The 24,216-nt window shown below is 48.4% G+C and overlaps 1 protein-coding gene across 1 annotated transcript in view; it reads left to right on the forward strand.

The window, feature by feature from the left end:
* Positions 1–5,927: 5,927 nt before the first annotated feature.
* MASP1 (MBL associated serine protease 1) overlaps positions 5,928–24,216 on the forward strand; it is a gene marked incomplete at both ends in the record, with an annotated part of 80,733 nt that continues 62,444 nt past the window's right edge. The window contains 4 exons of the mRNA XM_081329959.1: positions 5,928–6,068; positions 6,836–6,999; positions 7,198–7,254; positions 11,363–11,588. Of these exons, the coding sequence (XP_081186085.1) occupies positions 5,928–6,068; positions 6,836–6,999; positions 7,198–7,254; positions 11,363–11,588 (588 nt within the window). The remainder of the gene's footprint in view (positions 6,069–6,835; positions 7,000–7,197; positions 7,255–11,362; positions 11,589–24,216) is intronic.

The following is a 24,216-nucleotide window of genomic DNA, read 5'->3' on the forward strand; positions in this document are numbered from 1 at the left end:
ACTCCTCCTTTGATATCTAAAATTAGAGGAATTTTTTTTTAAAAAATAATCTGTATTTGGAGATGGATAAGAACCTGTCCAGGTATCTTAAACCTGTTTTTTTAAGCCCCACCTTTTTCTACCACTAGATAACAGGAAGTCTTCAGTGAAAATCCCCCTTTTCTCTGTATTACAGTTCCGCAGCATCGGTTCTTGCAATGGCCTGTGAGGACACATATTTTAAGAAAGGACGCATATTTAGGAAATTAGAAGCTGACACTTTGGTGGCTCAGTCAAAGCCGGACAATGAGGTGGTAATTCTTCCTCCTTTCTGCAGCCATGAAAAAACAAAACATATTTTTATTCCATTTGGCCTCTAGGGGGCAGCCTTGGCCAACCAATGTTTCTCAACCTCAGCGATCTTAAGCTATGCGGACTTCAACCCCCAGCATTCCCCAGCCGGCACATTCTGGAAATTGAAGTCAAGTTGCTGAGATGAAGGGACGCGGTGGCTCAGTGGGTTAGGACGCTGAGCTTGTCGATCAGAAGGTCGGCAGTTTGGCGGGTCGAATCCCGAGTGCCGCGTAGCAGAGTGAGCGCCTGTTACTCGTCCCAGCTTCTGCCAACCTAGCAGTTCGAAAGCACGTCAAAATGCAAGTAGAAAAATAGGGACCACTACGGTGGGAAGGTAACAGCATTCCGTACGCCTTTGGTGTCTAGTCATGCCGGCCACATGACCACGGAGACGTCCTCGGACAAGCGCTGGCTCTTCGGCTTTGAAACGGAGATGAGCACCGGCCCCTAGAGTCGGAAACGACTAGCACACATGTGCGGGGGAACCTTTTTACCTTTTTTGCTGAGATGAAGAAACCTTGGTGTAGGTAGGACCTGGAGTAATGCCGGCTGGGGAATGCTGGGGGTTGAAGTCCACCCATCTTCAACCTGCCAAGGGTTTCAAACTTTTGGCAAGCATCTCCCTGCAACTCACTGAAAAGAGAGAAAGGGTTGTACGCTGCCCCGTCCTTTCTTTCCCTGCTCTGAAATATTTTATCTGGACAGGCATCCTCATCCTGGCTGCCCCCGAGACGGGGATCGTGGAGACAGCAAGTCAGTGACTTTCTCAGAAAGAGGAGAAAGCAGACCCGAAGGAAGATGAAGAGGCAACGTGAAAGATACATGGAGGAGGAGGAGGGAGGGGGAGGAATAAAGAGGAAGAAGGAGGAGGAGGAGGAGGAGGAGAAGGAGAAAGGAGAAGGAAGAGGAGTGGGGAGAAAGAAAGAGGAGGAGGAAGAAGGGAGGAGATGAAAAGAGGAAGGAGAAGGTGGAGGTGGAGGGAGGAGGAGGAGGAGGAGGAGGAGGAGGAGGAGGAAGAAGAAGAAGAAGAAGAAGAAGAAGAAGAAGAAGAAGAAGAGGAGGAGGAGGAGGAGGAGGAGGAGGAGGAGGAGGAGGAGGAGGAGGAGAAGAAGAAGAAGAAGAAGAAGAAGAAGAAGAAGAAGAAGAAGAAGAAGAAGAAGAAGAAGAAGAAGAAGAAGAAGAAGAAGAAGAAGTAGTTGTTGTTCTTCCTCAGATCCAGAGGTTGTGCTTTTGGCGTACAGACGACACACAAACCTCCGCGCGATTGGCCAGACTTCTCCCCAAACTGCTGTGAGATTAGAGATGCCGAAAGAAAACAGACAAGAGTTTGTTGGCTGTTGTTGCCCAGTGTCTTCCAGATGTGTTCCAACCAGCCTGCCCAACCTACCCAGCCAGCCTCCCCACATCTGGAAGTCCCAAAGCTGGAGACAGCTGAGCACGCACACACACACACACACACACACACAACCGCCCAGTTTCTCTGCGGGAGAAAAGATAGCCCTTCCATCAGCACATACTTGGGAGATTGCGGCAACCTTGGCTGAGAGAATGGAAAGGCTTCTGTTGTGCAATGTGCTTGCACAGCATCTTCGAGAGGTGCCACTCCCGGGCAAGGCCTGGAGGCCTCCAGCTGTTGGAGAGGGCCCCGGTCCATGCCCACATCCTTTGACCCTCGGGCCTTGTCTTCTGGTGGCCCACCAGTGGAAATGCATGACATCCTTTCGGTCCTTTGGACAATTAACCGGTGGAACAACCTGCCTCCAGAAGCGGTGAATGCTCCAACACTGGAGGTTTCTAAGAAGAGACTGGACAGCCATTTGCCTGAAATGGTGTAGGGTCTCCTGCCTGAGCAGGGGGTTGGACTAGATGACCTCCAAGGTCCCTTCCAACTCTGTTAGTCTTTTATTCTCTCCTCTTGGTGAAGTCACTTATGAATCACTTAAAGGTAAAGGTAAAGGTTCCCCCGCACATGCGTGCTAGTCGTTTCTGACTCTAGGGGCCGGTGCTCACCTCCATTTCAAAGCCGAAGAGCCAGCGCTTGTCCGAGGACGTCTCCGTGGTCATGTGGCCGGCATGACTAGATGCCAAAGGCGCACGGAACGCTGTTACCTTCCCACCGTAGTGGTCCCTATTTTTCTACTTGCATTTTTACGTGCTTTCGAACTGCTAGGTTGGCAGACGCTGGGACGAGTAACAGGCGCTCACTCTGCTACGTGGCACTCGGGATTTGACCCGCCAAACTGCCGACCTTCTGATCGACAAGCTCAGCGTCCTAACCCACTGAGCCACCGCGTCCCTTTGAATCACTTATGGTGATCCAATGAAAGATTTTCAAGAAGCCACTGGACAGCCACTTGTCTGAAATGGTATAAGTCAAGATCTCCTGCCTGAGCAGGGGGCTGGACTAGAAGACCTCCAAGGTCCCTTCCAATTGTTACTTTGTTAACAGTTCCAGGAATAGAGCATGTCTAGTCTAGAGAAAAGCAGGACGAGTGGTGACAGGATAGCAGCCTTCCAGTATCTCAGGGGCTGCCCCAAAGAAGAGGGAGTCAAGCTCTTCTCCAAAGCACCCGAAGGCAGGACAAGAAGCAACGGATGGAAACTCGTCAAGGAGAGAAGCAACCTGGAATTAAGGAGAAACTTCCTGACAGCGAGGACAATTAGCCAGTGGAACTCCTTGCCTCCAGAAGCGGTGAATGCTCCAACACTGGAAGTTTTTAAGAAGAGACCGGACAGCCATTTGCCTGAAATGGTATATAGGGTTTCGCTCAACATTGGAGGAAGACTTAATAAATAAATAAAAAGTTAGATTGTGCAGAATTCTAGACAGACTGACATTGAAAATGAAAGAGAAAGAAGACAGACAGAGAAAGGGACAGAACGTGTATCAGTAAGTTAAATGTTGGAAACCCCCGACAATGTGTTCTTGATCCAATGTTAAGCATTTGTCTCGTTTAACGACTGAAACTTTGGGCTCAACTCTAGTCATAAGTCAAGGACTACTGAGAAGTAGAAACTAGCCAGGCAGGTTCGTTTTTGCACTGCCTCCTAAACCCCCTCCCCAGATTAAAAAAAACGTATCAAAAGTCAGGTTTAATTCCGTTCAAACTTTGCACGGCACGCAAATCCTTCGTCCGCTCCCGCCACAAAACGAACCACGAAATATAGCCATATCTCCGAGGTCCCTGAGGTCACGTAAGGGAAAGCAAAGGCTCTTTGTGTGGCCGGAGACGTTTTCAAGGCCGGGCTGACCCAGGGCCGGTTTTTGTGGGTGAAAAACAAAGTCCTGGAGCCCGGGGTTCTACCTGCAATTCTTCATCGTCTTTGCGGGGAGTAGTAAATGGAGAGGAAGTGGTGAGAAGCAAGGATTTCACCACACAAATGAGATGGATTTCTCTCTCTCTCTCTCTCTCTCTCTCTCTCTTTTCTTTTTTTTCTCTTTTCCCTTTTCTGCTCCAAAGTGCCAAATTACAACTCTAGGGTTTGTTTTTTTTAAGTTCGCCCACCCCGGATCTTTGGTCTTTGCCCTGAACTTGGAGTTTGAGAAAATGGCAATTCTTTTTTTCAAAACCAGACAGGAGTTATTGACTATTTAAGAGATACTGTGGACTGTCTCCTAATTAGAAAGTACCATCGGACAAAGTTTTGGGGCAGAGAGAGTAAGAATGTGCGGGGGGGGGGGAATATAAACACAGCAGGAAAATAGGATGAAAATGATTACATTGGGGGGGAGGGACAGAGAGAGAGAGAGAAGGAGGGAGGGAGGGAGGGAGGGAGGGAGGAAGGGGAAGAGAAAGGGAAGGGGAGAAGGGGGGGGAGTAGGAGGAAGAGGAAACCAGTTAAGGAAAGGGAGGGAGGAAAGGAAAGGAAAGGAAAGGAAAGGAAAGGAAAGGAAAGGAAAGGAAATAGAGAAAGGAAAGGAAAGGAAAGGAAAGGAAAGGAAAGGAAAGGAAAGGAAAGGAAAGAAAGAAGGAAGGAAGGAAGGAAGGAAGGAAGGAAGGAAGGAAGGAAGGAAGGAAGGAAGGAAGGAAGGAAGGAAGGAAGGGGAAGGGGAGGGGGAGAAGGGGAAGTAGGAGAAAGTAGGAGGAAGAAGAAACCAGTTAAGGAAAGGGAGGGAGGAAATGAAAGGGAAGGGAAGGGTGGAAGGAAGGAAGGGAGGAAGGAAGGAAGGAAGGAAGGAAGAGGAAGGGGAGGGGGAGAAGGGAAAGTAGGAGGAAGAAGAAACCAGTTAAGGAAAGGGAGGGAGGAAATGAAAGGGAAGGGAAGGGAGGAAGGAAGGAAGGGAGGAAGGAAGGAAGGGAGGGAGGAAGGAAAGAAGGAAGGAAGGAAGGAAGGAAGGAAGGAAGGAAGGAAGGAAGGAAGGAAGGAAGGAAGGAAGGGGAAGGGGAGGGGGAGAAGGGAAAGTAGGAGGAAGAAGAAACCAGTTAAGGAAAGGGGAAAGGGAAAGGGAAAGGAGAAGGGGAAGGGAAGGAAGGAAGGAAGGAAGGAAGGAAGGAAGGAAGGAAGGAAGGAAGGAAGGAAGGAAGGGGAAGGGGAGGGGGAGAAGGGAAAGTAGGAGGAAGAAGAAACCAGTTAAGGAAAGGGAGGGAGGAAATGAAAGGGAAGGAAAGGGAGGAAGGAAGGAAGGGAGGAAGGAAGGAAGGAAGGAAGGAAGAGGAAGGGGAGGGGGAGAAGGGAAAGTAGGAGGAAGAAGAAACCAGTTAAGGAAAGGGAGGGAGGAAATGAAAGGGAAGGGAAGGGAGGAAGGAAGGAAGGGAGGAAGGAAGGAAGGGAGGGAGGAAGGAAAGAAGGAAGGAAGGAAGGAAGGAAGGAAGGAAGGAAGGAAGGAAGGAAGGAAGGAAGGAAGGAAGGAAGGAAGAGGAAGGGGAGGGGGAGAAGGGAAAGTAGGAGGAAGAAGAAACCAGTTAAGGAAAGGGGAAAGGGAAAGGGAAAGGAGAAGGGGAAGGGAAGGAAGGAAGGAAGGAAGGAAGGAAGGAAGGAAGAGGAAGGGGAGGGGGAGAAGGGAAAGTAGGAGGAAGAAGAAACCAGTTAAGGAAAGGGAGGGAGGAAATGAAAGGGAAGGGAAGGGAGGAAGGAAGGGAGGAAGGAAGGAAGGAAGGAAGGAAGGAAGGAAGGAAGGAAGGAAGGAAGGAAGGAAGGAAGGAAGAGGAAGGGGAGGGGGAGAAGGGAAAGTAGGAGGAAGAAGAAACCAGTTAAGGAAAGGGAAGGGAAGGGAAGGGAAGGGAAGGGAAGGGAAGGAAGGAAGGAAGGAAGGAAGGAAGGAAGGAAGGAAGGAAGGAAGGAAGGAAGGAAGGAAGGAAGGAAGGAATATGGAACAGCAGAGGAGGGGAGGAAGAGGAAGAGGAAAGGAGTGAAGAGAGGAGAGGGAGGGAGGAAGGAAGAAGTGAAGGGAATGAGAAAAGGGGGAAGGGGAAGGGGAAGGAAGAGAAGAACAAGAGGAGTGACAAGAGAAGAATGGGAGACATTTAACCCTTTTCCAAAAGTGCCTCTGGAGTCTTTCCCCAGTTACCATGCTGGGGAAATCACTGTGAGTGTATAAACCAACATCTAGCCAGGACCAATCCACCCTTCCCCAAACTGCGCCCCCCCACAACATGTTTGCCCTGCAATTCCCAGAAAAACCTGGATCTTGCAATCGGAACAATGTTGGAGTGACCCAGCCTGGGAAAACCCCACTCTCCTTTCGTCACCCGCCAGACTTTGATCTCGTCTTTCGGGAGCTCAAGCGGGGAGGGGTTGGGGGGGTCTTTACCTCCTCTGCCGTTCCCACAACCACCACGGGGAGGTGGGGGGTGGCAGGTTGCTGGTGACGGGAGCCCTGGGACCCCTGCAAAGTCAACACCGAGTCTGCAGGGCTGAAGGTAGCCTTGGACTTGGGCCTCCCGGCTTCCGATCCAGCCCCTTTGAAACTTCTTTGCTGGGAAAAAGTTGGATTTTGTCCACCAATGATCGATTTTTTTTTCTGTTCTGCTTTTTGCATCCCTCACTCCAAATTTCTGTTTACCAGGAGTTCTGGATGGCCCAACCAATTGTTTCTCAGCCTGAGCTCTCTTAAAAGGCATGGACTTCAACTCCCAGAATTCTCCAGAACTACCTGGGAAATCCTGGGAGCAGAAGTCCACCCATCTTAAAGCATGCCGGCTGGGGAATTCTGGGAGCAGAAGTCCACCTATCTTAAAGCATGCCGGCTGGGGAATTCTGGGAGTTGAAGTCCACCCATCTTAAAGCATGCCAGCTGGGGAATTCTGGGAGTTGAAGTCCACGTATCTTAAAGCAGGCTGGCTAAGGAATTCTGGGAGTTGAAGTCCACATATCTTAAAGCAGGCTGGCTAAGGAACTCTGGGAGTTGAAGTCCACCCATCTTAAAGCATGCCAGCTGGGGAATTCTGGGATTTGAAGTCCACCCATCTTAAAGCATGCTGGCTGGGGAATTCTGGGAGTAGTAGTCCACCCATCCTCAAGCGCCAGGCCTGGGAATCCCTGCTCTATGCTTCTGCTGCAGCATCGCCGCCCGCAAGCAGACCTTGTGCCCAAACGCCACATGCTCTTGAAACCATGTGCCGCCTTTGACCGCCGCAGGGCGTGGAGTTTTGACAACCAGCACATTCCTCGCTCACACCCTTTGTGTGCAAAGAAAGCGCCCGAGATTCTCAGCCCGGGCGGAGGGTGAGCAAACGAGAGGAGTGAGATTTGCTTGTACTGCTACCGCTGGCAAGCTGGCGTGTTGGTGTGTGTGTGTGTGTGTGTGTGCAGAGCAAGGAAGGCGTGACCAGCATGGGGAATGCCAGACCCCCGAGACACACTGCCTCTCACACACACAGCCACACACTCTCTGCCTTTCACTGCTTTTTCTCCCGGCTCCAGAGCTCTGAACAAAGATAAAACAGCCAGCGCTGAGCATCGGACAGCGCATAGCGCACTGTGAGCATCGCCGCCCTCCTGATTTTGGGAGGTATCCGTGGACCCTCAAAATAAGGGCACCCCCCAGGAAAAATAGCATGAGGTGAGTTGCTGGCGGGGGGGGGGGGAGTAAGCATGCGAGATTGCTCAAATTGTCTTTGGGGTGGTTTTTTTGATGCCCTTTTGTGTTGTTCTCATGCGGGGGGGGGGCTTTTCTGGCAAGGCAACCGGATCAAACCTTCCTCGGTTTCTTTCCCCCAGGTTGGGAAAAAAAAGACACCTGTCAGTTTGGCTGTTTCGTTCAGAAGTGACAATGCACAGGGCTCCCTTTGTTGCTGTTGTTGTTTTTCTCCTTTCTTTAAAATCTCCTCCATACCCTGCAGGGTTTTTAATTTGACTTATATTTTATTTTTTTCCCCTTTCCCCCTTGCTGGGTGCGGATGGCAAGCATCAAGAACCGAAAAGTGGTTTTCTGGATTAAAATGTCTGTTCTGGGGAAGCCCGGGATTTGGTCTCAGGCCTTTCCAGAATATTGGCGAGCGGGAAGGTGGCATTGCAAAGAAAGATTCGGGATTTGTAAAGGAAGATCTGGGATTGCCGGGAAAGATTTGCATCCAGGGCCGATTCCCTCAGGTAGACACTGCAGGCCGGAGAGAGAGCCGAAGTGAGAAAAAAACGGGAGGTAAATAAAGGATTTTATTTACAGCTTTTCTCGATTTCTTCCTGGGATGACAGTGCAGCTGCTCGTTTGTTTTTTGTTTTTTGTTTGTTTTAAAAAAGTGACTTTTGGCAAATGGATTGCAAGTTTTCCAAACCACGGGAACCCGCCTCCCTCACCATCCAAAGGACTCCGTTTTATTTACTTACTGATTCTGTCTTAGCCGCGCTAATCAAGCTTGCAACTGGTTTGTTTGCGAGGTTGGGAAATTCAGCCAGCCAGTAACAAACGTTTGCAAATTGTGGTGTTGAAACGGAGCGAGATTCGGAGCTGCGCAGAGCTGTTTCAAGGGAGAAGGGCAAGCTTGAGAGTTCCACAGCACTCTGGTCCTCCTAGTTAGGAATTGCGGGGAGGGGGGGGGAATGGAAGAAAACAAACTGTAATGAGAGACTCTTATTTGGCATTCAAAGGCGGGGAGACGATTGTAGCCTCTACTACAGGGGTCTTCAAACTTGGCCCCTTCATGACTTGGGGACTTCAACTCCCAGAATTCCTCAGCCAGCATGAGGGAACTATGGCCCCTTCATGACTTGGGGACTTCAACTCCCAGAATTCCTCAGCCAGCATGGGGGAACTATGGCCCCTTCATGACTTGCGGACTTCAACTCCCAGAATTCCTCAGCCAGCATGAGGGAACTATGGCCCCTTCATGACTTGAGGAGTTCAACTCCCAGAATTCCTCAGCCAGCATGGGAAACTATGGCCCCTTCATGATTTGCAGACTTCAACTCCCAGAATTCCTCAGCCAGTGTGGGAGAACTATGGCCCCTTTATTTATTTATTTATTTATTTATTTATTTATTTATTTATTTATTTATTTATTTATTTATTTATTTATTTATTTATTTATTTATTTATTTATTTATTTAAATTTATATACCGCCCTTTTCCCGAAGGACTCATGACTTGCAGACTTTAACTCCCAGAATTCCTCAGCCAACATGGAGGAACTAAGCCCCTTCATGACTTGCGGATTTCAACTCCCAGAATTCCTCAGCCAGCGTGCCTGGCTGAGCAATTCTGGGAGTTGAAGTCCACAAGTCATAAAAGGGCCAAGTTTGAAGACCCCTGCTCTACTATTTATCTTGGTTTGCAATGAGGGTAACCAACTTTGCTATACCCACAGGACGCTCTCCCGTTTTACAGATTTTAGGTCCCCAGGATATTTGAAAAAGTGGAATTTTAATTGCACATACCTCAATCCAAACCTATGTTGCAATCAGAGGGCTACAAACTCAGCTGTCACATTTGCAGCAAGATTGTCTTCAAAGGAGTAAAAAAAAAAATTCAAAATGGTGGCAGGGACAGACCACTCTTAAGTCCTGTCCCATTTTTAAGCGCCAGGCTAGAAAGCAGGAGATGGTGAGTTCTAGTTCCACCTTAGGAGTGAAAGCCGGCTGGGTGATTTTGGGCCAATCACCAGGAGACGGAGAGTTCTAGTCCCACCTTAGGCATGAAAGCCAGCTGGGTGGCTTTGGGCCAATCACCAGGAGACAGTGAGTTCTAGTCCCGCCTTAGGCATGAAAGCTGGCTGGGTGACCTTGGGCCAATCACCAGGAGACGGAGAGTTCTAGTCCCACCTTAGGCATGAAAGCCAGCTGGGTGGCTTTGGGCCAATCACCAGGAGACAGTGAGTTCTAGTCCCGCCTTAGCCATGAAAGCTGGCTGGGTGTCCTTGGGCCAATCACCAGGAGACGGGGAGTTCTAGTCCCACCTTAGGCATGAAAGCCGGCTGGGTGACCTTGGGCCAATCACCAGGAGACGGTGAGTTCTAGCCCTGCCTTAGGCACGAAAACCATCTGGGTGACTTTAGGTCAGTCCCTCTCTCACCCCAACCCACCTCACAGGGCTGTTGTTGTGGGGAAAAGAGGAGGAGGAAGGAGGAGGAAGTATGTTTGGACCTTGAGCTTATTATTATAAATAGTCTTATATTATTATGAAAATAATAAAGGCAGGCTATAACTGAATAAATACCTAAATAAACAAGTACAGAAATAAGAAGGGCTGGGCTCCAATCACAAGGTTGAAGCCACCGTCTTGACCTTTTTGACCCTCACCCAGTTGCCCCTGATTGCCCAACATCCTAAACCAAGTTGAAATGTTCATCTTGGCTTGATTTCCCTTTTTTTTCCTGTGGATTAGCCTGCTGTGCAGATTTAGCTCAGTTTACAGTTCTGTGTACCGTTTAACTTAGTTTACAGTTAGTTTACAGTTCAATGCACTGTGTGAAAATTGGTGAATTCCACCGCCAGACTCACAACATTGCAAGAGGGCAGCCATCTGCAAAATTGCCAGATCTGTCACAAGTTGTTTATAGAAAATCGGAACAGAGAGATCACGGCTGGGATTTCTTGCTGCTGTTGTGTATTTAAAACAGTGTCTGTGACATTTTTCTCACTCTCTTGGACCCCTTTAAATCTGCTTGGGAGGGAATGTTCCAGAACATGTTTCTCGACATTAGGAAATTTTCAGAGGGGTGGACTCCAACACCCAGAGTTCCCCAGCCAGGATGCGTGGACTTCAGTTCCCAGAATTCCCCTGCCAGGATAGGAGGACTTCAACTCCCAAAATTCCTCAGCTAGGATGTATGGATTTCAACTCCCAGAATTCCCCCAGCCAGGATATGAGGACTTCAACTCCCAGAATTCCCCAGCCAGGATATGAGGACTTCAGCTCCCAATGTGCTGCCTGGAGAATTGTGGAAGTTGAAGTCCACCCACCTTAAATTGGCTGAAGTTGGGAAACACTGGTATAGACCAGGGGTAGGCAACTTTGGCTCTTTTATGACTTGTGGACTTCAACTCCCAGAATTCCTCAGCCAGCATGGAGGAACTAAGGCCCCTTCATGACTGGGGTACTTCAACTCCCAGAATTCCTGAGCCAGCGTGGGGGAACTATGGCCCCTTCATGACTCGTGGACTTCAACTCCCAGAATTCCTCAGCCAGCATGGGGGAACTATGGCCCCTTCATGGCTTGCAGACTTCAACTCCCAGAATTCCTCAGCCAGCATGGGGGAACTATGGCCCCTTCATGACTTGCGGACTTCAACTCCCAGAATTCCTCAGCCAGCGTGGGGGAACTGTGGCCCCTTCATGGCTGGCGGACTTCAACTCCCAGAATTCCTCAGCCAGCGTGGGGGAACTATGGCCCCTTCATGACTCGTGGACTTCAACTCCCAGAATTCCTGAGCCAGCATGCAGGAACTAAGGCCCCTTCATGACTTGTGGACTTCAACTCCCAGAATTCCTGAGCCAGCATGCCTGGCTGAGGAATTCTGGGAGCTGAAGTCCACAAGTCATAAAAGGGCCAGGTTCGAAGACCCCTGGTGTAGTTCCTTGCCTGGCCTACCTTGTAGGGCCGGCAGTGTGTGTGTGGTGACACACAGGCATCACCGTGTCCTTGTTTTCCAGGTGTTTGTTGATTTGGGGCCTTTCTGCCGTGTGGCTGTTCGCAGCAGAGGCCGTTGAATTGAACGACATGTTTGGACAAATAATCTCTCCGGGTTATCCAGACTCCTATCCCAGCGATTCGGAAGTGACCTGGAACATCTCCGTGACGGAGGGGTTTCGCGTGAGGCTCTACTTCATGCACTTCGACCTGGAAGCCTCCTACCTTTGCGAATACGACTACCTGAAGGTGAGTCCACAAATGCATTTTCTTTCCTCGGGTGCCAGGTAAAACCTTGGGATTTTAATGGGTTAGAAATATATAGCCTGCCTTTCGTAACCGTTCAGGCTGGCGTATGCAATGCCCCTGTTTCCTATTGTCCCTATCACAACATCCTTGCAAGGTGGGACGGGCTGAGAGAGAGGGACTGGCTGGAAGTGACCCAGCTGGCTTTTATGCCTAAGGAGGGACTAGAATTCTCCGTCTCCTGTTTGATTGGCCCAAAGTCACCCAGCCTGCTTTCATGCCTGAGGTAGGACTAGAACTCACCATCTCCTGGTGATTGGCCCAAAGTCACCCAATCGGCTTTCATGCTCAAGGTAGGACTAGAACTCACCGTGTCCTGGTGATTGGTCCAAAGTCACCCAATCGGCTTTCATGCTCCAGGTAGGACTAGAACTCACCGCTCCTGGTGATTGGCCCAAAGTCACCCAATCAGCTTTCATGCCTGAGGCGGGACTAGAACTCACCGTCTCCTGGTGATTGGCCCAAAGTCACCCAATCGGCTTTCATGCCTAAGGGGGGACTAGAACTCACCATCTCCTGCTGATTGGCCCAAAGTCACCAAATCGGCTTTCATGCTCAAGGTGGGACTAGAACTCACCATCTCCTGGTGATTGGCCCAAAGTCACCCAATCGGCTTTCATGCTCAAGGTAGGACTAGAACTCACCATCTCCTGGTGATTGGCCCAAAGTCACCCAATCGGCTTTCATGCTCCAGGCAGGACTAGAACTCACCGTCTCCTGGTGATTGGCCCAAAGTCACCCAATCGGCTTTCATGCTCAAGGTAGGACTAGAACTCACCATCTCCTGGTGATTGGCCCAAAGTCACCCAATCGGCTTTCATGCTCCAGGCAGGACTAGAACTCACCGTCTCCTGGTGATTGGCCCAAAGTCACCCAATCAGCTTTCATGCCTGAGGCGGGACTAGAACTCACCGTCTCCTGGTGATTGGCCCAAAGTCACCCAATCGGCTTTCATGCTCAAGGTAGGACTAGAACTCACCGTGTCCTGGTGATTGGCCGAAAGTCACCCAATCGGCTTTCATGCTCAAGGTAGGACTAGAACTCACCATCTCCTGGTGATTGGCCCAAAGTCACCAAATCGGCTTTCATGCTCAAGGTGGGACTAGAACTCACCATCTCCTGGTGATTGGCCCAAAGTCACCCAATCGGCTTTCATGCTCAAGGTAGGACTAGAACTCACCATCTCCTGGTGATTGGCCCAAAGTCACCCAATCGGCTTTCATGCTCCAGGCAGGACTAGAACTCACCGTCTCCTGGTGATTGGCCCAAAGTCACCCAATCGGCTTTCATGCTCAAGGTAGGACTAGAACTCACCATCTCCTGGTGATTGGCCCAAAGTCACCCAATCGGCTTTCATGCTCCAGGCAGGACTAGAACTCACCGTCTCCTGGTGATTGGCCCAAAGTCACCCAATCAGCTTTCATGCCTGAGGCGGGACTAGAACTCACCATCTCCTGGTGATTGGCCCAAAGTCACCCAATCGGCTTTCATGCTCCAGGCAGGACTAGAACTCACCGTCTCCTGGTGATTGGCCCAAAGTCACCCAATCGGCTTTCATGCTCCAGGCAGGACTAGAACTCACCGTCTCCTGGTGATTGGCCCAAAGTCACCCAATCAGCTTTCATGCCTGAGGCAGGACTAGAACTCACCGTCTCCTGGTGATTGGCCCAAAGTCACCCAATCGGCTTTCATGCTCAAGGTAGGACTAGAACTCACCGTGTCCTGTTGATTGGCTGAAAGTCACCCAGCCTGCTTTCAGGCCTAAGGCGAGACTAGAATTCACCGTCTCCTGGTGATTGGCCCAAAGTCACCCAACTGTCTTTCATGCTTAAGGGAGGATTTGAACTCATGCTCTAGTACAGCATCTTCATCATTAGGCCAAACTGAACTGGGAGCATTTGGTTAGTGAAAATTTAAGCCCGTACATTTTGCTTTATCTTTTCGTTTCTCACATCCGAAAGGACACAGGGACATTGAGTAAAGCCTCCTGGGTTAGCTAAGATGGCTAAAAAAAAAAAAACCAAATCACGCTAAGCCATGAAATCCTATTTTGTGCTGTAGACTTAGTTTGCAGCTCAAACTAAGATTTCACAGTTTGGCGTGGTGTCCCGTTTGGGCAGTTTGTGGTTCAATGTCTTTTACAAAACTAACAACGCAAGCAGTATTCGCTTAACAACTAACTGAAGTTATGTCAGACTTTCCTCCCCGCCACCCCAAAGCAACTTATGACCTGATTTTAAAGACAGACAGACAGACAGACCATGGTCACGTGATCCTATTTTGGGCAACCGGCTCACATTTGCAATGTCCCCTGTCCATCTAACCACGATGTTTTACCTTTTTGCCTGTTTCTTGTGTTTACTTCCGTATTCCGGGGGGGGATACCCATTGACTATAACAGATTCATTTAACGACCGTGGTGTTTGCTTAATGACAGCGGCCAAAACAGGTTGTAAAATCGTGACCCACTTAACAACCAGTACGCCTTACGAGTGGTCATTTCAGCCTCAATTAGGGTTCGTAAATTGAGGAAACCCCCCCCCCGCGTAGGTTATTTCGGTCTCCCGGTTAAACGTGCTGTGTGAATCACAAGCTAAATCATTGAATTTCATTCTCCTCGGCGAGTCGGCGGCAGCATTCAGATAATAAGGTGTGGATTTGGGCAGAAAAAATAACCCTTGGCTGCATTCAGCGAACAGACTCAGTTTGGTTTTAACCTGGGTTTGTCTCTTTGTGGCTTAATCTGGGTGCAAATCCTTTTTTGGGTGGGTTAATTTATAATTCAGGGTATTGTGCCAATCTCATATTTGAAGTTGTGTAGTAAAACCGTCTCGTCTTTCACTGGCCTGAATTTCCAGGGTGATATTGTGTGTGTATGGATGGATGGATGGATGGATGGATGGATGGATGGATTTATTTATTTATTTATTTATTTATTTATTTATTTATTTATTTATTTATTTATTTATTTATTCATTTATTTATTCATTTATTCATTTATTTATTCATTTATTTATTTATTTATTTAATAAGAATAAGAATAAGTTGGAAGGGACCTTGGAGGTCATCTAGTCCAACCCCCTGCTCAGGCAGGAAACCCTCTACCATTTCAGACAAATGGCTGTCCAGTCTCTTCTTAAAAACCTCCAGTGTTGGAGCATTCACAGCTTCTGGAGGCAGGTTGTTCCACTGGTTAGTTGTTCTAACTGTCAGGAAGTTTCTCCTTAGTTCCTGGTTGCTTCTCTCCTTGATTAGTTTCCATCTGCTGCTTCTTGTCCTGCCTTCAGGTGCTTTGGAGAATAGCTTGACTGCCTCTTCTTTGGGGCAGCCCCTGAGATATTGGAACACTGCTATCATGTCACCCCTCACGCTTCTCTTCGTTAAACTACACATACCCAATTCCAGCAACCGTTCCTTGTATGTTTTAGCCTCCAGTCCCCTGATCATCTTTGTTGCTCTTCTCTGTACTCTTTCTAGAGTCTCGACATCTTTTTTACATCGTGGTGACCAAAACTGGATGCAGTATTCCAGTCCTTCCTTCCTTCCTTCCTTCCTTCCTTCCTTCCTTCCTTCCTTCCTTCCTTCCTTCCTTCCTTCCTTCCTTCCTTCCTTCCTTCCTTCCTTCCTTCCTTGACAGCTATTTGTCTGAAATGGTGTAGAGTTTCCTGCCTGAGCAGGGGGTTGGACTAGATGACCTCCAAGATCCCTTCCAATTTTTATTTTTATTTTTATTTTTTATTATTGTAAAACTTTTATTCATTAACCATGAACCTCAGTCAACTGAACACTCAAATTGACTGGCACTCATGGTTGACACGGGTTGCTGCCAGCATCCTAGGTATTAACCAGGTATCTCCTTAAAATGTAAGATGTTCCGAGCAGCGCAGTTGTTTTGTAGCTTTACTGGAGTTATTGTAGGAAGCTGTTTTTCACACTTACAACCATTGCAGCATCCCCATGGGTCACGCGATCAAAATTCCGACGCTTGGCAACTGACTCGTATTTATCACGGTCGCAGTGTCCCATGGGGGGAATCCAGATTCACTTAACGACCACGTGACTAACTTAACGACGGCAATGATTCACTTAACCATGGAGGCAAGGAAGGTCATCCAATGGGGCGAAACTCACTTAACAAACATCTCGCTTAGCAATGGCAATTTTGGGCTCAATTGTGGCCGTACGTCGAGGACTACCTGTATTAATCCAATCCAGAAGGTAGCCACAATCAGTAACCAGGTTCAGTGTAAGAGGTTGTGTGAATGCAACCCTTTTCATTGTATGAAATCTTCCAGGCCTGGACCTTGTGCTATTTGCATCGTCTCCCTTTCTCAATTGCACAATTCTGCTAAAAATGACAATTGTCTGTTGTTGCTTAGAATGTAAATGCCTTATAATCAGAGCAATACATTGTGTTAAAAACACAATAACAACCTTTGTCCCTTCAGATTGAGTTTGGATATTAACCCGGCTCGGTTTGGGCTGCAGATCAAAGGCTGCTCATCCCTAAATCTAATTCCACTATCTCATCTCCAGAAATCTATGTAGGCTGTCTCCAGCTTTGGTCTCTCAGATATACTGCTTTTGAACATGGGGTCTCTAAATCGTATTTTTGCAATGCACTTTGAATTTAAATGAGCTGGCTTGGTTAGGCATCTGCTGGGGACAATCCCTAAATAGTGAATTAGTAACTATCAGCCAGGAAGGGTTGAATTTTTGAACAAAGATTAACTTTCCAAAAGAACGGACGCAGAGAAGAGGGAGTCAAAGCTATTCTCCAAAGCACCCCAAAGAAGAGGGAGTCAAGCTATTCTCCAAAGCACCTGAAAGCAGGACAAGAAGCAACGGATGGAAACTCATCAAGGAGAGAAGCAACCTGGAACTACAAGGTCTTGGTTCCAGAAAGAGGGTGTTAAATATGTGAGGATCCACCACGTCTCTTGTGAATAGGAAGGACCTTCTCCACTCCTTTTCTAGATGTCCAGACTGACAGATGTCAAATTTGGATTCTACCAACCTCTCTAAGGCCCTGGGACATCCAAAGAGGTCCCAACTCTGGACGTCTGCCATCTTCTAGCATCCAATCGTTGTTGGGGCGATAGGAAATCTGTCGGAGGGTTTCCTGCAGCTTAATGGAGTCTAGAGGACTCCAGCAGATGCTAGAACATTCTTTACCCACCTTAGTGACTTGAAGACTTCAACTCCCAGAATTCCACAGCCAGCAGTGTTTATCAACCTTAGCAATTTGCAAACGTTGGGTTGAAACTCAACATTAAGAAAACCAAAATCATGGCATCTGGCCCTCTCAATTCCTGGCAAATAGATGGGGAAGAAATGGAAGTAGTGACAGATTTTATTTTCCTGGGCTCCAAGATCACTGCAGATGGGGACTGTAGCCAAGAAATTAAAAGACGCTTGCTCCTGGGGAGGAAAGCCATGGCAAATCTAGACAGCAGACTAAAAAGCAGAGACATCACCCTGTCAACAAAAGTGCGTATAGTCAAGGCTATGGTCTTCCCAGTTGCAATGTATGGCAGTGAAAGTTGGACCATGAGAAAGGCTGAGCGCCAAAGAATTGAAGCCTTTGAACTGTGGTGCTGGAGAAGACTCCTGCGAGTCCCTTGGACTGCAAGGCGATCAAACCGGTCAGTCCTAGAGGAGATCAACCCTGACTGCTCTTTAGAAGGCCAGATCCTGAAGTTGAAACTCAAATCCTTTGGCCACCTAATGAGAAGGAAGGATTCACTGGAGAAGAGCCTAACGCTGGGAAAGATTGAGGGCAAGAGAAGAAGGGGACGACAGAGAAGGAGGTGGCTGGATGGAGTCACTGAAGCAGTGGGCGTGAGCTCAAATGGACTCCAGAAGATGTTAATGGACAGGAAGGCCTGGAGGAACATTCGGACACGACTTCGCAACTAACAACAACAGCAATTTGAAGATGGCTGGACTTCAACTCCCAGAATTCCTCAGACAGTAGTGTTTATCAACCTGAGTGGCTTGAAGATTGGGGGGACTTCAACTCCCAGAATTCCTCAGCCAGCTTTCGCCTTCCAGACTCCTGGGAGCTGAAGTCCACCCATCTTCTAAGCTGCCAAGGTTAAGAAGCCCTGCTCTAAACCAAGGAAACAAACCCAGGTTTTTCAGAGTCACAGTTAACATGCGCAAAGCAGCTCGGATGCTGACGGGGGGAATTCTGGGAGTGGAAGTCCACCCATCTTCCAGCTTGCCCAGGGCCTAGAAGCCATGCTAGCTTTCCTTCCCTAAGATCTCGTGGTCATCCTTCAGATGTTGGAACGTTAACACTTTTCTCTCAAAATGTCCTGTGGGGCCGAAGAGCTCGGTGGCTGTTTTGATGGCAACCCACAAATAATTTGGAATAACCAGAAAGTCAAAAGGGCCCTTTCAGCTGGAGAGGATTTATTGCTTCTGAGGCTGGAGCTAATTCGTATAAACATGAAGTCTGCATAAATGTGCAGATGTGGACAGACAGTGGTTTTGAAGCAATCCAGCCAAAATTACTAGTTTCCTTCCCCCCCCCCCCTCTGGATTTCTCAGCTTTTACCAGCAGCCGTCTCTCCGTTCCGAGTCTCTCCGTTCCCCGCAAACTGGCTTGCTTCATTCAGTTCGCTGAATTTGAAGCTTGTTTTCAAGTTGGAATTCAAATCTGTATCTCATCTGGGGCCTGTTCTTTTTCTTTCTTTCTTTCTTTCTTTCCCCCCACCCCACCCCCCACCCCAGATTTAAGATCTGTGTCTTCAAGATTTGCCCGATATTTTTTACGATTCCCCAAACAGAATGGCGCCGTTCGTTGTATTTTCCTAAACACAGGTACTCCTCGACTTAGAGCTGTCATTTCAAAGTTACAACAGGACTGGGGGGGGGGGCAGAAATGAGTTATGACCGTCTTTAACACGGAGTTAGGACCCTTGAGCCATCCCCAGGGTCACGTGATCAAAATTTAGACGCTTGGCCACTGACTCATATTTATGACGGTCGCAATGTCCCCGGCGGGATCCCGCGATCCCCTTTTGTGACCTTCTGACAAAGCAAAGCCAATGGGGAAAAGCCGTATTCACTTTACAACCGTGTGGCTAACGTCACAACCGCAGTGATCCCCTTAACGACTGTGGCAAGAAAGGCCGTAAAACGGGGCAAAGCTCGCTTAGCAGCCGTCTCACTTAGCAACGGAAATGTGGGGCTCAGTTGTCAAGTCGTAAGTTGAGGACCCCCTTTACACGCATTTCTCTATAGAAACATTTTTATTATCGTTGTTCGTCACACAGTCAGCCAGATGTTTATACTAGATCTGGGCTTTTTGTCTATCTATCAAGGACCTGGGGTGAGCAGCGGCGGTGTTAAAGCTCTCGTTCCAGGATGTAAGCTTGTCTAAGTCAAGCTGCCCTTTGCAATTGACTGATAGGGATTTGTCAATGCCCATGGCCGTTCATTGCACAATCAGCCAGATGTTCAGACTGGATTTGGGATTTTTGTCCACCTATCCAGGTCTTTCCCAAGAACCTGAGATAGGCAGATGTTGTTTGAATGTTGCAGGATGGAAGCTGTTCTCCAAGCTGCCTTTTGCAATTGACTGAGGGTGATTTTGTCAATGCCGGGGATATTTCAGTGGTGCTCCAGTTGTTTTGGCTAATACTATTAGTAGTAGTATCTGGGATAGGTTGTTTGATGGTCTCAGGGATATAACCGCAGGGTGTCAGCTGTTCCAAGTAAAGCTGCCTTTTGCAATTGACTGATGGTGATTTTGTCAATGCCAATGGTTGTTGTTGTTGTTGTTGTTGTTGTTATTATTATTAAACTTTTATTGATAAAACATGATACTCAGTCAAATGAACACTCAGACTGACTGGCACTAACGGTTGACACGTGTTGCTGCCAGCATCCTAGGTATCAACCAGGTATCTCCTTAAAATGTAAGACGTTCTGAGTAGCGCAGTTTTTTGTAGCTTTGCTGGAGTTATTGCAGGAAGCTGCAATTTCTTCATGTGTTTTGCTTATTGTTGTTATTATTGTTATTATTATTACTGTTATTATTATAGTTCACTGCACAGTCGTCCAGATGTTTAGACTGGATTTGGAATTTTTATCCACCTATTGTCCTTCCCGAGGACCTGAGAGAGGCAGATGTTGTTTGAATGTCACAGGATGGAAGCTGCCTTTTGCAATTGACTGATGTTGATTTTGTCAATGCCGGGAATATTCCAGTGGTGCTCCAGTTGTTTTGGGATTGCTGATATTATTATTATTATTATTATTATTATTATTATTATTATTATTATTATTATTATTATTGTTGTTGTTGTTGTTGTTGTTGTTGTTGTTGTTGTTGTTATTATTATTATTATTATTATTATTATTATTATTATTATTATTATTATCAAATGTATTTGCCACCCATCTCATGATACAAGACAATGTTTTCCATTAGATGCTGGTTTAAAAGATGGATAAATTTATGGAAGGGTTCAGGGGGGGAAATGGAAATTAAAAGGAACGGTTCCTTGATTCTCCTAATAACAGCACAAACATGGCCTAATAAATTGTTGTTGTTTTTCTCCAGTGTAGCCTCCTTCTGTTGTGTTCGTCTCGTCTCTAGCCCGCAGTAGAGACTGCTTACATTCATCCTTAAATATTCCAGCTCTGGAATAACGTTTACCCTCTTTTCCTCAGACACAATGTTGGCTCCTAAATCAGTGTTACTCAACCCTTGACCCCTGGAAGGTGGGTGGTCTTCCCCAGAATTCCCCAGCTAGCACGGATTCTTGGTCACCACAGAATTCTTGGTTAATGATATGGCCAGAGCTAGGATCTGCCCGACTCCTGGTTGCTACGGATATGTCCTTCTCCTTGGGTTGTTGGGTTGTCCCTGCGTAGACATGTTGGCTTGGAGATGGTTATGAGGTCCTGACAGATGGATCTGCATGTACAATCTTATAAGGTTCCTTGTAAACATGGGTTTAGGGGTCTTCCGACTTCATAGTTACGCTAGTCAGCCCTTAGCAACCATATAGATAGATGTTCTCCAGGAGAATCGGTCCCCAACTTAGTCCTTCAAGTCTTCTGTGTTCTCATCACCACGGTAACTGTCTATCTTCTTTCCTATTGGTTATCCACTTCTTCCCTCTCTTTCCATCTTTCCCAGCACGATGGGTTCCTCAAATGAGCTGGTTTTTTGATTGATTGACTGGTTGCTTGATCAATCCATCATGTATCACCATGTATGTGTGTGGTGGTGGGGGAGGGGGGGTTGTCACCCTTTAGTGACTACATGGATAGGCCTTCTCTATGGTTAATCTGTCCCTAAGCAGGTCCCTCAGGTCTTCCAATGATGACCCCATCACCACCATAACGAGGTCCATCTTCTTTGCTGATGGTTGTCCTCTTCTCTCTCCTTCCATCTTTCCCAGCATGATGGGTTCCTCAAAGGAGCTGGCTCTTTGGATTGATTGATTAACTGATTGATTGATCGATTGATTGATCAATGCATCATGTGCCATCAGGTCAGGATCAACTTTTAGTGACTACATGGATAGCTTTTCTGCACGGTTGATCTGTCCCTAAGCAGGTCCTTCAGGTCTTCCAAGGAGCTGGTGATGGTGGTCCTCATCACCACCATAACAAGGTCCATCTTCTTTGCTGGTGGTGTCCTCTTCTTCTTCTCTCTCCTTTCATCTTTCCCAGCATGCTGGACTTGGGTCCAAGGAGCTGGGTCTCTGCATTGATTGATTGATTGATTGATTGATTGATTGATTGATTGATTGATCGATCAATGCATCATGTGCCATCAGGTCAGGATCAACTTTTAGTGACTACATGGATAGTAGGTTTGTCCACCCTGCCTACTTTCCCGATGGCAAGAAGGGACAGACAGCCAGAAACATTCCCATGACCCCTTCAAGGACCCCCACCCCCTTGGCCTTGGGGGGAGGGCTGATCATCCAGCCCAGAGTGAGCAGCCTTGGGACCATCGGCATTTGGGACGATGGGTCTCTTCTTCTTGACTGTGTGGTTTCCACAAATTACTTCCAGCCCGCCGTGGAATGCCAGACTCTTAATGAGGAACACAGTTGAGATATATAAATATATATATATATATTTTTCAAGAGATGGCCCAGACGCCCCTCAGCCCAATTAATGCATTCCAGGACAGGCCCGGAAGAGGTCAGTGGCCTCCTCCGGGGACCATGGGCCTGAGGAGGTTCCCATGAAATGTCTTGAAGGAGAAATTCCCTTTTGCTTGCGCTTTTCCTAGCGCAAGGCGGGGTGGGGCGGGGGGTGGGTGAAGAGGAGCAAGCCGCAGCTCTGAGGGGTTTTCAGCCCATGCCAGGGGACAGTGCTGAGCTAGAAGTGGGGTTCAGGTTTAGACACTCAAGGGGACCCCCGTGCTTGAAGCTGTCTGCGGTCTTTCGCCTTCTCAGCACAGCTTGGCTGGGTCAACACGCAATGTTATTCCACCTTGGCCACTTTAAGATAGGTGGAATTCAAGTCCCAGAATTCCCCAGCCAGCCATGTCTAGGACTTGAAGTCCACCTATCCTGTAAAACAGTAGCAAGGAATTCTGGGAGCTGGAGTCCACCCATCTTAAAGCAGGCTGGCTGGGGATTCTGGAAGTTGAAGTCCACGTATCTTAAAGCAGGCTGGCTGGGGATTCTGGAAGTTGAAGTCCACGCAGCTTAAAAGCATGCTGGCTGGGGAATTCTGGGAGTGGAAGTCCACCCATCTTCAAGCATGCTGGCTGGGGAATTCTGGGAGTGGAAGTCCACCCATCTTCAAGCATGCTGGCTGGGGAATTCTGGGAGTGGAAGTCCACCCATCTTCAAGCATGCTGGCTGGGGAATTCTGGGAGTGGAAGTCCACCCATCTTCAAGCACGCTGGCTGGGGAATTCTGGGAGTTGAAGTCCACGCACCTTAAAAGCACGCTGGCTGGGGAATTCTGGGAGTTGAAGTCCACGCACCTTAAAAGCATGCTGGCTGGGGATTCTGGGAGTGGAAGTCCACCCATCTTCAAGCACGCTGGCTGGGGAATTCTGGGAGTGGACGTCCACCCATCTTCAAGCATGCTGGCTGGGGAATTCTGGGAGTTGAAGTCCACCTCTCTTAAAGCAAAGGCTGAGCTTTTCCTGGCTTCCTCCTGATTTTTCCACCATGATCTGGTGAAAGAGCTTCCTCTTCTCAGCCGATCCTCCATGCCAGCCCCTCTATTTTGCTCCCCCCCCACTCCAGTCAGTGATAGCTTTTTGCCTGTGGCCATCCGTCTCTTTCCCCAAATTGCCAAGGAGCGCAAGCAGGCCTCCGACTTAAGCCACAGAGATATCTTACCGCCTGGTTCATCCACGGACGTTTCCGTGGCGGACGGGCAGATTTTTCCATAATTCACCAAGGTCCCCACAGCTGACAGCTGATTACAGCCTTCGCCTTGGCAAGGCTCCCCTTTGGGGTCACGATGTCGACATGTTCACTAGAGAATATCTGTTCCCGTGGAAGAGCGGCGATGGCCAAAGATGGGAAGGGGGGGAAAGGGGGGGGGGAGAAAAAAGGTCGTCTCTTAAAACAGGGCTTTTCAACCTTTTCACCCATCGTACCACTTTTAGGATACGGCAACATCCGAGGACCACCAGTCGCCTAGCGTGGCGTCAAAAACTTGATGACCCAAAAAAAAGGAAAAAAAGGGATGAAGTACAGGTAGTCCTCGACTTACAACAGTTTGCTTAGTGACTGTTCGAAGTTACAATGGCCCTGAAAAAAGCGCCCCCCGAGCCACAGCCGAGCAAGACGCCTGCCTGCCCACTCGGTGGCGCTCTTCCTCCTGTCCGAGGTTTTCATTGTTGTGAGCATTTCTGTTGAGGATTGGCAGCGGGGGTGAGGTGGGGGGTGTTTGGTTTTTATTCCCCCCACTTCTCTGCTGGGTGGTTGCAGCAGCTTTTGGTCCCTTCACATGACCCTGGGACACTGTGACCGTCGTAAATATGAATCAGTTGCCAAGCGCCTGGATGTAAATCACAAGGCCCTGGAGATGCTGCAACATTCCAGCTGATCGGCGCTTCTTCTGGGCTCAGAAGTGCCAGGATTATTGCTGAGCTCCAGCTGGATCCTGGCGCTGATCCTGGCGCTTCCGCTGAGCCCTGACAGCCCTGAAGCTCCAGCCGTCTCTCGCTCAGGCTTGTGCGGTGCTGCCACCGGTTCAGCTCGTTCCCCTCCCCTGCTACCACTTTTCTAGGATGGTCGCGTACCACCTGCCAGGTGCCAATGTACCACGGGTGGTACCCGTACCACTGGTTGAAAAGCCCTGTGACTTAAAACAGTAAGAGCCAACCGTACTATTAGCCCCACAAGGAGAAAAATTCCTCGTGTGCCTAATATTCTAGGTGATGTCTTTGCGAGTCTAATCACACTTGGCCAATTAGGTATTCTGTTCTACTCTATTCTACAATAATATTTACCGGCATCTCGGGTCGACCAAACTATTCCATCGCTAACTATGGGGGGTGAGGTGTTACCCCCCGTTGATAGGGCTCGCAACTTGGGTGTCCTCCTGGATTCACGGCTCAGTTTTGA

This window comes from Vipera berus (genome assembly GCF_964194415.1).
Source record: "Vipera berus genome assembly, chromosome: 5".
In the NCBI taxonomy this organism is placed as follows: Eukaryota; Metazoa; Chordata; class Lepidosauria; order Squamata; family Viperidae; genus Vipera; species Vipera berus.